The following is a 14,048-nucleotide window of genomic DNA, read 5'->3' as shown; positions in this document are numbered from 1 at the left end:
GGCCCTTTGCAGCCATCTCCTGAGCTCTTTTCCCTGCTGCCCACCCCAGGCGCCTGAACAACAACGAAATCTCCGTCCTGGAGGCCACCGGCATCTTCAAGAAACTCCCGCATCTGAAGAAAATGTGAGTATTGGGCAGGCACAGTCCTGTCAGGAGTGCCCGGGGGCTGGGAAGGCACATGGGGTCCTGATGCCAGGGCAGCCTGGGGTGTGAAACGGGGGGCACGTCCCAACCTGAGGGTCCCCCGAGGGACTGGGCATCATGGGGTGCTCGGTGCGATCTGGGGGAGGCAGGGTTCAGGATGAGGTTGGGGCTGAGCCCCCCGTCCCAGCCTGCTTTCCCCTCTCTGCAGCAACCTCAGCAACAACAAGGTGTCGGAAATTGAGGATGGGGCGTTCGAGGGGGCATCCTCCGTCAGCGAGCTGCACCTCACTGTCAACCAGCTGGAGTCAGTGCGGAGCGGCATGTTCAGGGGCCTGGATGGGCTGAGGACCCTGTGAGTCCCCCCTTCGCCGTGGGCACAGGGATGGGGAGGTGCCTGCTCCTTGCTCCCCTGCCCTGCCCGTGCTGCCAGGCTGGTGCTGTCTGCATCGTTGCAGGGCCAGCTTGGGAGCACCTTGCCCATCCTCTGGCTATATCCAGAGCTGGGGGGGCAGGTTTTTGCTGTTCAGGGACTGGCTCAGGCTTGTCCTGCTGCCCAGCAGTGAGGTGGGCGCAGCCCGGGCACTGCCAAGGTGGGTTTCCCCCATGGTGCCTGCCCAGTTTGTTAGGTGCCCTCGTCCCCTTCCCTCCACAGGATGCTGAGGAACAACCGCATCAGCTGCATCCACAACGACAGCTTCACAGGGCTGCGCAATGTCCGCCTGCTCTCCCTGTACGACAACCAGATCAGCACCATTGCGCCGGGCGCCTTCGACACGCTGCAGTCCCTCTCCACGCTGTACGTCTCGGGCCCCAGGGGGGATGCTCCCAGGCTGTCCCCATCACGGCGGGGGGCTGCAGCGGGTCCCCTTGCCCGGCGGCTGCTCGGGTGATGTCCTCACTCTCCCTCCCCTGTGCAGGAACCTGCTTGCCAACCCCTTCAACTGCAACTGCCAGCTGGCCTGGCTGGGTGACTGGCTGCGCAAGAGGAAGATCGTGACGGGGAACCCGCGGTGCCAAAACCCCGACTTCCTCCGGCAGATCCCGCTCCAGGACGTGGCTTTCCCCGACTTCAGGTGTGAGGAAGGTAACTCATGGGCCCCGCGGCGCTGGGGGCGAGGTGGGACTGGGCTGCTCCTCCCGGGCCGGTGCCACGCTCCCCGTCCCAGCACCGTCCCTCCTCCTGGGATGTCCGGCAGTGCCCCACTGCAAGCTGGTAGCTCGAGGGGTCCCTCAGCTCGTTAACACCTTCCCCTAATGATGCACCCGTTTCCCTTCCCAGTACCCAGCCCTTAGGGCTGCACTCAAATACCCATGGGCCCGGAGAGGAGTTTGCACCTACCGAACCGCGTGGCCCTTGTATGTAGGCAGGTCCGTGCTGGAAAACGCTGTGCCCTGGGTGCTGGCAGGAGCAGATCTGTAGACAAAGCCCGCTGGGATTCATCCTGCTCCTTCCCCTCCCAGCCCCACACACACGCTGGAGCTGGGCAGACTGAGCAGGTGGAGAGTGTGCATGTCGAGAGAAAAGCCTTTTTTATTTATTTTTTTAATTTAGAACAGCTTTTTGAGCCCGCTTGAAAATATTTACAAACAAATCATCATTTCTTCTGCTTTCCCTCCTCCACCACGTCAAAGACTGAAGGGTTGCATCCTGCGCCTTTCCTAGTGGTGTGAGATAACATACGGTCGTCCCGGGGACGCCTCTCCCACAGGAGCCCAGCGCCGCGGCGGGGAAGGGGGAGCAATGCCGGCTCCTCCGGCTGCTCAGCGCAGGCACCTCTCCTTCTAGCCTGTGTCTGGGAGATGGGTGAAGGTTATTTCAGGAGGATTTGCAGGGCTGAGCCCCTTCCTTTGTGCCCTCCTCTCTGGGACTGCATTTTTGCTTGAAAATGGTGAAAATTAGAGCAGCCTTGAGCTGGCTGGTTGCATCCATCCTGGTGGGGTGGTTTCTGGGCACAGGAGCGATTCCTGCACCGCTGACTCTCAGCCAGGCTGGGGCTATTCCCCTCAATCAGGCTGCCTGCAGCACCCTGCTTTGGGGGCGAGGGGAGATGGTCGGCGTGGGAGGGGAGCGGTCCTAGGCGGGCACAAGGCACCGAGTCCAGCCTCACATGGTGCCTGAAGGCTGGGCCCCAGTGACTCTGTGGCCCTCTGTGCCTGGTGCAGGTCAGGAGGAGACCAGCTGCATCCCCCGGCCCCAGTGCCCGCAGGAGTGCACCTGCCTCGACACCGTCGTCCGCTGCAGCAACAAGCACCTCAAGACCCTGCCCAAGGGGATCCCCAAGAACGTCACGGAGCTGTGAGTGGTGGGCGAGTGTCCAGGCTCTCCCCCCGACCTCCAGCGACTTCGTGGCTCTGGGTGGGGGGTCTCTGCTGTGGGGTTGCAGGTGTTGGGGCAGAGATGCTCCCTCCCACACCCCCATCCTGGCCTGGTAGTGGGAGCAGGACCCCCACCCAGCCAAGGAACCCTGTCCAGCCCCGACCCCAGTGAGGGTCTCAGCAAGAGCCTCTCTGCCTACTCAGGGCTACCACGGGTGATGTGCAAGGGGTGTTGTTGCGGCAGCTGGGTCCCTGCTCTTTGGCCCTGGGGAGGGGGCAGCATGGGACAGCCACCCCCTGCAGCTGCGGTCCCCATGTAGCCATGAAGCCCAGGGCTCTGTGGTCCCCAGCAGCCTGCCATCAGCAACAGGGAAGGGGCCACCCTGCCTCTGCCAGCTCCCCAGCCCCTCCCTGCCGTCACCTCTCCCCACGGCTGTGGGAATGCTCTTGGCAACGCCAGCTCCGAGCACACAGGGATGCGATTTACCTGGGCTCAGCCACCCATCATCATGGGTGTCAGGGAGATACCCAGGCAGCTGTGCCAGGTCTGGATGTGCAGGGGTTGTGATGCTCGTTGCACCTCAGCTCTGCACCTGTCCGGGATGCAGCGAGTCTTGTGTGCAGGGGGTGTAGGCACTGCTTGTGCACATGCATATGTATACCACCCCCTCGCACCCCTGCGCCGTCTCGCACACCCCTTCTCTCTCCGCATCCTCCGCTCTCTCTCACACATGCCTTGGGAATGGTTACGGCCGCCCACGCTCACATCGGATGTGTAAACGCAGCACATGGCTGGCTGCGCTCACACACGCAGGCTGCTGGGAGACTGTCCCTGGGGACCTGTGTGCAGAGCCCCCAGGCATGCTAATGCCCTCGCACGCTGACTCCCCTGCCAGCCCAAGGGTTCCCCGAGAGCCCCGTGGGCCCTGGGTGCCAGGAGAGAGGTGATGCTGGAGATGATCCTTGCAGCCCAAAGTTCACAGGGGTGTCTGCGCAGGAGAAACGGGAGGGACCTCCTGCTTCTTCACGACTCTCAGGTGCTTTTGTTCTCCCTTGCAGCTACCTGGATGGAAACCAGTTCACTCAGGTCCCAGGGCAGCTCTCCACCTTCAAGTACCTGCAGCTTGTGTAAGTAGCCAGGAGCAGGAGCCCAGGCATCTGGTCCCAGTGCTGGGACCTGCGGGCGAGGACAGGGCCTGTCCCCATGATGTGTGATCCTGAGGAGGGGCCTGACAGTATGCAGGGACCCTGACAGCCCTCTGTGCCCCCCCTCTGCACCGGGACACAGCTAGCTGGCAGCGATGCTCAGCCCCTGGGTGCTCACAGCCTCTGCTGGGGCTGGGCACGGGGCAGAGGGGTGACAGTGGCATTGCTGCCGGCACCCTGTGTGACAGCCGTGCTGCTCCCTTGGAGGCCATGCAATGCTGCTGTTCGCACCCCTTTGCAGCTGAGCAGGTCGGGGAGCAGTGAGGGGGGACGGGGCTCAGCTGGCCCCAACCTCTGGGGTTTCTGTTTTCCAGCGATCTGAGCAACAACAAGATCAGCTCCCTGAGCAACTCCTCCTTCACCAACATGAGCCAGCTCACCACCCTGTAAGTGTGGTCCCTGCGGTGGTGTTCCTAGGGGACCCCGAAGATGGGGGTTTGCTGGGGACACCAGGGTCTCCCCGCTCTGCCTGGGTGAAGCTGTGGTTTGAGCTGGAGCTGACACGTGGGGTGGCCAGGGGTGGCTGGGGGGAGCGTGCGGCGATGCCCACGGCACCGTGTTACCTCCTCCTTCCCTTCCACAGCATCCTCAGCTACAACTCCCTGCAGTGCATCCCTCCGCTGGCCTTCGAGGGCCTCCGCTCCCTCCGGCTGCTGTAAGTACCTGCCTGTAGCCCTGCTCACAGCCCCGCTTGGCCCCTTCTCTGCTGCTGGCTGTGTCCCCATGTCCCCTGTGCCTGCTTGGAGGCGGGTGTAGGCAGGCGGGGAGGGTACGGGCTGCAGAGGAGCAAGGGGAGATGCATCAGCCTCTCGGAGCAGATGGTGCATTTGCACCCGTGACAGTGTGGTGGGGTCCGGCTCTGCCACCCGTGCCTGGACCTGTGGGGTGGGGGCAGCCCAGCTGGTCACAGTCCTTGCTGCCCACCCTGGAGCCGCAGGGATCGGCAGGACCCTCTGTTTTCTCCAGGTCTCTCCATGGCAATGACATCTCCAGCCTTCCCGAGGGCATCTTCGCAGATGTCACCTCCCTGTCCCACTTGTGAGTATCTCCTGCTCCACAGGGCACAGGACTGGATGCGGTCTTGGGAGACCTTTAAAAAACATGGGGCTGAGCCCAGCTTCTCTGGGGGCTGAGCTGCTTCCTCTCCTCTTCTCCGAGCTGGTATTTGGCACAGCGTTTGTGGGGCAGTGTGTGCCATGCCTGCCCTCCCCGTGCTCAGCCCCCAGGTCTGGGCTGGGATGGCCCTATGGTCCTTGCTGGAGGTGGTGTTGGGTTGCCCCCTCTGCGCCAGGTCCCCGGGGTCCCCTAACACGCAGATCAAGCCATGCAAGGTGCTGGCACGGCCGTGGGTTGGCGGGGGCTGCTCTGACCCATGCCAGCGTGTCATTAACGTCCTGCCAGGGCGCTTCCCTGCAGCAGCCCCCCAAATCTGTCACCAAGCATCCTCCAGCCAGTGGCAGTGTTTCAGCCCCTCTTTGAGGGACCTTGTACCCCGGGACCACAGCCCTGTACCCACCACCCGGGGCGGGGGATCAGCTTTGCTGATGGTGTCTTTTCGGTCCCTTCCCTGATGAGCTGTTCCCACCCGCCTGCCGGTGGCCGCTCCTGCTCCTGGCATCCTGGGGGTCTCAGGCCATTCCTCCAGCCTGTGGAGAACATCTTTATTTCCAATCCTGGCCTCCCTGTGTTTTTTGGGAGCAGCGCTGCTTGGTCTGGTCTTTCCTGGCTCTTCACCAATTATCCCTTGCTGAAGCGCAGTGCTGCCTTTGCTGCTGCCTGCCGGCGCTGCCGGTTCCCGCAGGGCTGAGCTGTGTCACCAGCCGGCGCTGTCGGTGCTGTAGGACCAGGTTTGTCAGCCCCAGCGAATCTGCTGTCCCTACCGCCTGCCTTCTGGGCTGCCGTCTCCTTCCTTCGTCACAGGTGTCGGTCGCACCAGCCCTCCATCACCACTGACCTTTGCAGTGAAGGAGGATGCAGAGAGGCATCCAGCCCCTCAGCCTCCCACGTCATCCGCTGCTCCCTGCCCTGCGCTGCTCTGGAGCAGAGCAACCCTCCCTCCTCCTCCTCTCTCAGAGCAATTCCTTGCTCTGCCCCGATGCTGTCCCCACGAGCTCCGTCCGTGATCCGCTGCTTGTCCCCAGGAGCCTGCTCCCATGTCCCTGCCCTGCAGGCTTGTGCGGCAGAGCCCAGGCTGGCCCTGCAGCTCCCGTGCAACGGTCCTGTTGTTTCTGCACAGCCTCAAGGTGCTTTGCCCGGTTTGTGCTGGGCCCAGGCAGCTTTGCCAGAGTCCTGGAGAGGGACCCCCAAGGATTTCTGTGCAGGCAGCCGGAGGAGAGTCCCAGCATGGAGCCACGGGGCACTGCGTAGGCTGTGGGGCTGGCAGGAGGGTCATCGAACTGGGCAGGAGTGTGGGGCTGAGTGTGTGCCCCAGCCCTCCTACTGCAGGCAGTATCTCTGGTTGGTCTGGAAACAGAGAAGCGCCGGGTCCCCCATCACATGGCAGCCTAGCCAAGTGACCAAGTCCTGTCCCGCCCCAAGGTCTCCGAGCCCGGTTCCTGCTGAGGGCAGTGGGTGCAGTTTTGCCTTTCCCCGCCCTGCAGAGCCATCGGGGCCAACCCCCTGTACTGCAGCTGCAACCTGCGCTGGCTCTCCAGCTGGGTCAAGACGGGGTACAAGGAGCCAGGCATTGCCCGCTGCGCTGGGCCCCCTGACATGGAAGGCAAGCTGCTGCTCACCACCCCCGCCAAGAAGTTCGAGTGCCAAGGTGAGAAGCGCCCATGCTGTCTGTCTGTCCATCCATGCCCTCCTCAGGCAGGTCCCTGGTGACCGAGCAAGCACGTGGCTGTCCCATTGCCTGGTGCACAGCTGCTTGGCGGGGCAGCTTCTGCTCCCAGCCGCAGCTGGGGCTCTGCCCCACATGTGGGTGCCCACAAATGGATACGTCCCCATCGCTCGCCGCACCAACAGTCATCTCTGCGCCTCCCATCCCACAGGCCCACCCGCCCTGAGCGTCCAGGCCAAGTGCAACCCCTGCCTCTCCAGCCCCTGCCAGAACCAGGGCACCTGCCACAACGACCCCCTCGGCTTCTACCGCTGTGCCTGCCCCAGCGGCTACAAGGTACCCTGGTCCCGGGGGTCCCCAGCGCAGGGGGACATGTCCCTACGGAGGGGAAGGGGGCAGCGTGGGGGCTCTGCCATGCCCCTGGGGCTTGCTACCTGCAGGACTGTCCCGCCTTCTCTGCACAATGCAGTGCTCTGCCGAGTGGGATGGGGCAGGGAGAGCTGGGCACGGTGCTGTGGCACCCTCCTCGCTCCCACCTCTCCCTCCTTTCCCAGGGCAGGGACTGCGAGGTGGCACTCAGCGGCTGCTCCTCCAACCCCTGCGCCAATGGGGGGACCTGCCAGCCTCAGGATGGGGAAGGAGCTGGGTTCAGGTGAGTGCTGGACGAGGACCCACAAAAGGCGGGTGTTTGGGCAGCAGCATGGAGCCCTGGCATCCCGCAGAGATAAAGCCTGATGCTTCCTTCCCCTCCTGCGTGTTCCCTTGGGCATATAGCTGGGATATTGTGTTCACCTGGCAGCTCCAGCCCATGCTGCCTGCTCTCTGCAGCCCTGCCTGTACCTCCTGCCAGCACAGCACCAGCAGGGCTGAGTGCTGGCTCCGCTTCCCCGTGCCCCCCAGCCCTGCAGGCTCCTGGGCTGAGGGCGTGGGAGGAAGAGGGGACCCCGCCATCATAGGAGGTACGGGGAGGCAAAGGGCAGCGGGATTTGGGGCTGGTACCCGGCTGCTGCAGCAGGGCTGACTGCGGGATGGGGCAGGATGCAGCCCTGGGGTCACTGCTGCTCCCTGCGGAGCTGCTGTGCCCCCACACAGCCTTCACTACGCTGAATGCTTCAGGCCATTCCTGGAATCCGGGTGCAATTAGTGGCTGAAAATAGACAGCAGGTTGGGGGCGAGGAGGTGGGCTGCGCAGCCGCCCGGCGCTGAGTGGCCTCTCAGCCTGTTGTCGTGGCAACTCGGCATCCTCGCCCTGCGCTCAGCATGAGGCTGTGCACCGCCACCCTCCCCGGCGCCCGGCTTGGCCGGGGGGCACCGAGCCCTGCTCTTCGGAGCCTCGCGGTGTGCATGCACGCTCTGCCATAAAATCCTGTGCTGGCGTTTTTGGAGGAACCACCACAAAACTCTCTGTTTCACAACCCCTGATGCTGCCCGTGCCCCGTGGCAGGTGCCTGTGCCCGGTGGGCTTCGAGGGCCCGAGCTGCCGCACCATCAGTGACCCCTGCAAGGAGCACAGCTGCAAGAACGGGGGCTCCTGCGTGCCCAGCACCACCAACTACACCTGCCTGTGCCCTGCCCGCTACACAGGTACCCGGCACGAGGGCTAGCCAACCCCAAACCTCGCCGGCCTGGCAGGGGGATGTGCCCAGTGCTTCTCCCTTCCCAGCGATGAGCCTGCTGTCCCAGTGCCCATCACCGTGGCCTCTGGGCTCCTCTGGGCCCAGCCGCCTTGAGTTTGGGTATGCCTGAGCCCCCATGCCCTGGGATGGCCTCGCTACCTGGCTGGGGCGAGAGCTGCCTGCGGCAGAGCCGAGCCCTGCACCCATGGTGGTGCGAGCTGTGAGCTTGGCAGCTGCCTGCCTTGAGCTGAGCCCCCCACGGGCTCCCCCTGCCCCGCAGGGTCCAGGGCTGCCCCTCTGGTCCTGGAGCTGCTGGGCAACCCCTAACACCCCCTCTTCTGCCCTGCAGGGGATTTCTGTGAGCAGCCACCGGATTTCTGCTCAGCCGAGCTCAGCCCGTGCCAGCACGGCTCCACTTGTGTCTCCACCAGCCAGGGGCCCAGGTGAGCCCCCTGCTCCCCAATCCGCTTTCTCCCAGCTGTCTGGTGGGGAAGGTTTGCTTTTGGGAGGCTGCAGCTCGTGGGCTGGCGAGGGGTCTTGGGGAGGGGGATGCCAGGAGGAGCAGGTGCCCGCCGGCACAGGGGGGAAGGAAGGGGCGGCCGTGAGCCCCCCGCCTGCCCCAGGTGCGAGTGTGCGCCCGGCTACGTGGGGAGCAACTGCAGCGAGGACTTCGACGACTGCCAGGACCACCGGTGCCAGAACAACGCCCGCTGCCTGGACGAGGTGAACGGCTACTCCTGCCTCTGCGCTGAGGGCTACAGGTACCGCCAGGGAGACGGCGGGGACACCGGGGAATAATGGGGATGCTTACATGTCACTGTGCAGGAGGGACCGGTCCTGGCTACCACATCCATCCATCCATCTATCCATCCATCCATCCATCGATCTGTCCATCCATCCCAGTGCAAGAAGGAGTGGGGCTGGGGGTGGAGGGATCCCAGGGATGGAGGCTGAAGGGAGCCAGCGTCCCTGGGCAGGGACCCCAGGGCAGGGACCCCAGGACAGGGCTCAGCATTCAGGCATCTCTCTGACACCGCTGGCTGGAGAGCCTCCTCAAGGACCCCAAAACTGGGGGGTGCTGTCAGAGCCCCATGGGGCAGTGGGCAGGGGGTAGGGCGCTCTCCCAGCCCCGTGCCCAGCAGCACCCTCGGCCCCACAGCGGCCAGCTCTGCGAGATGCCGCCCCGTGCCGCCAGCCAGCCTGGCCTCTGCGAGCGAGCTGAGTGCCAGAACGGGGCCCTGTGCGTGGAGCGGGGTGCCCGCGCCCTCTGCCAGTGCCTGCCCGGCTTCGGTGGCCCCAAGTGTGAGAAGCTGCTAAGCGTCAACTTTGTGGACCGTGACACGTACCTGCAGTTCACCGACCTGCAGGACTGGCCCCGGGCCAACATCACCCTGCAGGTGAGGGCTGGAGGGGGTGTGGGGGCATGGGGGGGTGGCATTGGGGGTGCTGCCCCAGGGACGTGGGCTCCCACCTCTCCCCCTGCCAGGTCTCCACAGCTGAAGGCAATGGCATCCTGCTGTACAACGGTGACAGCGACCACATGGCAGTGGAGCTGTACCAGGGCCACGTCAGGGTCAGCTATGACCCCGGCACCCACCCCAGCTCGGCCATCTACAGGTACCTGCCACCCCTTCCCTGCTCACTGGGGACCACCCCCCGCCATTGCACGGGCTTGGGGGGCCCCAGTGACCCAGCCCTCCCCACCAGCGCCGAGACCATCAATGACGGGCAGTTCCACACCGTGGAGCTGGTGACCTTCGACCAGATGGTGAATCTCTCCATCGATGGCGGCAGCCCCATGACCATGGACAACTCGGGAAAGCACTACACGCTGAACAGCGAGGCCCCCCTCTACGTGGGAGGTAGGACAGGGGCTGGGGGGGTGGCGGGGGGCAGCCGGGCATGCTGACAGCCCTGTTCTCCCTAGGGATGCCCGTGGACGTCAACTCGGCCGCCTTCCGCCTCTGGCAGCTCCTCAATGGCACCAGCTTCCATGGCTGCATCCGCAACCTCTACATCAACAACGAGCTGCAGGACTTCACCAAGACGCGGATGACGCCGGGGGTGGTGCCGGGCTGCGAGCCCTGCCGCAAGCTCTACTGCCTGCACGGCATCTGCCAGCCCGCCGGCGCCCAGGGCCCCGTCTGCCACTGCGAGCCCGGCTGGGACGGGCCCCACTGCGACCAGCCCCGCGGCGGCCCCTGCCAGGGCCACAAGTGAGTGCCCCCGCCCCGCTGCCTGCCCCGCAGCAATGGCTCTGCCCCATCGGCTGCCCCACGGTGACCCATCTGCCCCATTGGCTGCCCCACGGTGACCCATCTGCCCCATTGGCTGCCCTGAAGCAACAGCACTGCCCCATTGGCTGCCCCACAGCGATGGTCCTGACCCATTGGCTGCCCCACAGTGACCCACCTGCCCCATTGGCCACCCCACTTCATTGGCTGCCCCACCACAACTGCCCCACTGCATTGGCTCATTGGCTGCCCCTTCCCCATTGGCTGCCTTGTCGTTGGCTGCCCCTCAGTGGCCACCCCTCTCATCCCTGCTCTCTCCATTGGCTGTCCTTCCTCACCGCCTGCCCCGCCCACCCCTCCCATTGGCTGCCAGTCACCCTCCCCTGGGACTGGGTCCTGCTGGTGCCGCCATGCCATGGTGCCGCCATGCCATGGGGTGCTATGCCATGGTGGTGCCATGCCACGGCAGTGCCATGCCGTGCCACTAGCACTGAGTCGTGCCAGGGCTGTACTGTGCCGGTGGTGCCGTGCCAGAGCCATGCAGGTGCTGTGGCAGTGCCGTGCCACGATGGCTGTGCCATACCAGTGCCGTGCTGTGGCAGTGCCATGTCGTTCCCCATGCAATACTGTGCTGGTGCCATGCTGGTGCTGAGCCATGCCATGCTCCGTGCTGGTGGGCCATGCATGCTGTTGCCACGTCGTGCCGTGCTGGCAGCTGCCTGACGGCGCTGGGTGCCCGCAGGTGCGTGCACGGGCTGTGCCTGCCCCTCGACGCCCTCTCCTACAGCTGCCAGTGCCATGAGGGCTACCAGGGTGCCCTCTGCAATCAGCCCACCGAGCCGCCCGACCCCTGCCGCCGCCAGCCCTGTGTCCACGGCCACTGCCGCCTCGCCCCGGGTGGCCAGCCCACCTGCGAGTGCCACAGTGGCTACGCCGGAGCCCTCTGTGACCAAGGTAGGCGCAGGGGAGGTGGATGCCTGGGGAGGGTAGCCCCATGCTGGGACGCTGGGCTGAGCATCACTGTCCTGCAGAGCTGGAGTGCCGTGGGGAGCCAGTGCGGGACTACCACCAGGTGCAGCGGGGCTATGCCATCTGCCAGACGACGCGGCCCGTGGCCTGGGTCGAGTGCCGGGGGGCCTGCGGCGGCCCCGGCACCGGCTGCTGCACCGGGCTGCGGCTCCGGCGCAGGAAATACGCCTTCGAGTGCAGCAATGGCGCGACCTTCGTGGAGGAGGTGGAGAAGCCCAGCAAGTGTGGGTGCAGCCAGTGCCTGTGAGCGGCCACCGGCCCCGGAGAGCCAGGGTCCGGCGGGGAGCCCCCCGGAGCCAAGGACCTTGCTTTGCCCTGCGGCCGCGGCACTGCCATCCAGGCGCTCCTGAACTGCAGCTGCATCGGAGGAGCCCGGCGGAGGGTAGAACTGTTGCATCTAGAGGGTTGGGGGAAAAAAAAAGGAAAGAAAAAAAAAACAAACACAAACAAAGCAAGTGTGTAGATAGAGAATTTTTTAAGAACTGCAGCTACACAGATGTGTGGATATGGGGTGGGCTCTCTGCCCGACCGCTCCCTGCGGCTCTCTGCCGTCCCCCGGCACAGCCCCACGGCCCCGGAGGGCAGTGCCTGTGTCTCCCCAGTGCGTCCCCTCCCCGGCAGCCCTGTCCCTTCCATCCAGCCGGGTGAGCCAGGGGCCTTTCCATCACCTGGGGCTGGAGCAGAGGGGCCTGACGTGGCAGAGCCTCACGGGCTGGGGCTGGCAGAGGGCTGCGTGGTGCTGTGGTCCGGAGCCCAGCTCCCCATCTTCTCCTCTGCCAGCCCTGGCCTCTCTGCTGAGGACCTGCCATCACCCCGATGGCAGCTGCAGGGACCAGCTACCTGGTGCCGTGGTTTGGGGTGCTGGAGCCCAGTGCGCCCACCAGCTCCACGAACGCAGCCTGACCCGCTGGTGGCAACCCCGGGCAGTGCTTGCCAGCTGGGGTGAGCCCCGTGGTGCCCGGAGACGGGGTACAGCTCCAGCCTATTGCGGAGGCATCGGGGCCGTGCCGGGTGGAGCAGGACCAGGGTGGTCCCAGGCACGCTGAGTGGGTGACAGGCAGCGGGGTGCAGGTGTCCATGGGGGTACCAGCGCCAGCCCTGCCCCGTGCCGTGGGGGCCAAGGCTATGCTGTTAATGCGGAGGGGGCCCCAAATACCCCTGGCCCAGCCGGGTGGCTCTGCTCAGAGATAGGAGCTGTGTGGGGCAGCATGGGAACCCCTTTTCTCCAGGCTCAGCCCTGGGGGGGCTCTGCAGTTGGGCAGGGGTGCCCTGTGTCCTGCTCGCCCAGCCAGCCAGGGCAACAGGCTGCTGGGACAGCCGGGGTGCGGATTGGCTGTGCCCATCACCAGGGCTTCAGCCTTGTGGGTGCCAAGGCTGGTTGAAGAGGCTGAGGATGCCCAAGCCTGCAAGCCTGGAGCTGACACCAATGCCAAGGTGGGTCCCACCAGCTCCTGGACTTGGGTGTCATTGCCCGGGCAGGACCTCTCGGAAGCCGCAGTGCCGGGGGATGCACTGGGCGGGCGTGGGAGCAGGGGCAGCGCCGCTGCCAGTGCAGCGCAGGGAGCCCGTGCCAGGGTACGGCAAGCACTGAACCTCCGCAGCAGCATCACTTCTATGCCCTTGGGGGCCAAGGATGGCGGGGGCCCGACCTGGGACACCACACGCAGCTGGACAGTGCGTCACCACGTCACCTGGGTGAGCGAAGTCATCCCAGGGCTGCAGCCGCAGGTCCCTCCACTGCACCGCTCCAGCACATCGGCTTCAGGTCTGCACCTCCGGCTGCAGCCGGACTCCAGGCACCTCCGTTGGGTGCAGCCAGCTCCGTGGGTGCCGTCACCATCCCTGCTCACCACCGGCATCTGGGACGTTCCCACCACCCCAGGGACATGTTTCTGCCACAAACGCCCTCTCCACGGGAGCCCCCTCTGCCCCACAGAGGAGCCGGGACGTGTCTCATTTTGCCCGTGGCCTGGCCGGGGCTTGGTTGTGTTGTGTTTCTGTTCTTGCTGTAAGCTAACCGCTAAAGTATCTCTTTATACAGAATACTTACAGATTCTAATATATATTTGTATTTCATTTTGTTATAGTATTTTTATATGTTCGGGGTCAACAAATGATGTTTTCTTTTTGTTTACAGATGCTACTGGGCAGGAAAATGACGGTGGCTTTGTTTGGCCCGTGGGGTTTGTGTGTGTCACTGTTGAAGACGCTGGTTTGTACTAGGCTGGCGAGGGAGGCGCTGAGCATCCTTCCCCTGGCAGAGGCTGTATTGTTTTAGGAGATGTTTGGTATTGTCTATGTTGTCTTCCATGTGAACATGACATTTATTCATTCAGAGGCTTGGCCTCTTCTTTCCTGGAGGGGAGAAGGGGGCAGCTGGTGCTTGGGAGCTGCCGGGCGTACGAGGAGGTGGCACAGGCTGGGGAGAGTTGGTCTTGCCATGGGTGATGGGTGGCTACTGCTGGACCAGCCCTGGCCAGACCTTCGCCCACGTGGCGCAGGGACGTGCGCCCCGGGCTGAGGGCTCAGCGCTGGGGGGAGCCGGGGTTATCTGTTCAACGCCTTGCCAAAGGAGCCAGCGCTGCCTGGGTCACGGCGTGGGGCAGCGTGCGAAGCCAAGGGCCCGGTGGCTCCTGTGGGGACGGAGTGGCTGCAGGGGAAATTGGGCACCTGGAACATTTTGGGGAAGGGGAGAGGGGCCTGGGCAGCAATCCCCAGGA

The 14,048-nt window shown here is 64.7% G+C and overlaps 1 protein-coding gene across 1 annotated transcript in view; it reads left to right on the top strand.

The window, feature by feature from the left end:
* Positions 1 to 11,575, top strand: part of SLIT1 (slit guidance ligand 1) — a gene marked incomplete at both ends in the record, with an annotated part of 62,069 nt that extends 50,494 nt beyond the window's left edge. Inside the window, 21 exons of the mRNA XM_082311048.1 lie at positions 50 to 124; positions 354 to 497; positions 798 to 941; positions 1,063 to 1,229; positions 2,309 to 2,441; positions 3,521 to 3,589; positions 3,982 to 4,053; positions 4,251 to 4,322; positions 4,634 to 4,705; positions 6,268 to 6,431; positions 6,661 to 6,785; positions 7,004 to 7,101; positions 7,894 to 8,033; positions 8,415 to 8,508; positions 8,689 to 8,826; positions 9,225 to 9,462; positions 9,552 to 9,682; positions 9,773 to 9,927; positions 9,993 to 10,281; positions 11,042 to 11,253; positions 11,331 to 11,575. Coding sequence (XP_082167174.1) covers positions 50 to 124; positions 354 to 497; positions 798 to 941; positions 1,063 to 1,229; positions 2,309 to 2,441; positions 3,521 to 3,589; positions 3,982 to 4,053; positions 4,251 to 4,322; positions 4,634 to 4,705; positions 6,268 to 6,431; positions 6,661 to 6,785; positions 7,004 to 7,101; positions 7,894 to 8,033; positions 8,415 to 8,508; positions 8,689 to 8,826; positions 9,225 to 9,462; positions 9,552 to 9,682; positions 9,773 to 9,927; positions 9,993 to 10,281; positions 11,042 to 11,253; positions 11,331 to 11,575 — 2,977 coding nt within the window. The remainder of the gene's footprint in view (positions 1 to 49; positions 125 to 353; positions 498 to 797; positions 942 to 1,062; positions 1,230 to 2,308; positions 2,442 to 3,520; positions 3,590 to 3,981; positions 4,054 to 4,250; positions 4,323 to 4,633; positions 4,706 to 6,267; positions 6,432 to 6,660; positions 6,786 to 7,003; positions 7,102 to 7,893; positions 8,034 to 8,414; positions 8,509 to 8,688; positions 8,827 to 9,224; positions 9,463 to 9,551; positions 9,683 to 9,772; positions 9,928 to 9,992; positions 10,282 to 11,041; positions 11,254 to 11,330) is intronic.
* Between the last annotated feature and the right edge of the window lie 2,473 nt (positions 11,576 to 14,048).

This window comes from Platalea leucorodia (genome assembly GCF_965183815.1).
Source record: "Platalea leucorodia genome assembly, chromosome: 4".
NCBI classification, from domain to species: domain Eukaryota; kingdom Metazoa; phylum Chordata; class Aves; order Pelecaniformes; family Threskiornithidae; genus Platalea; species Platalea leucorodia.
Note: the sequence above shows the minus strand (reverse complement) of the source record. Positions and strands in the feature narration are given on the sequence as shown.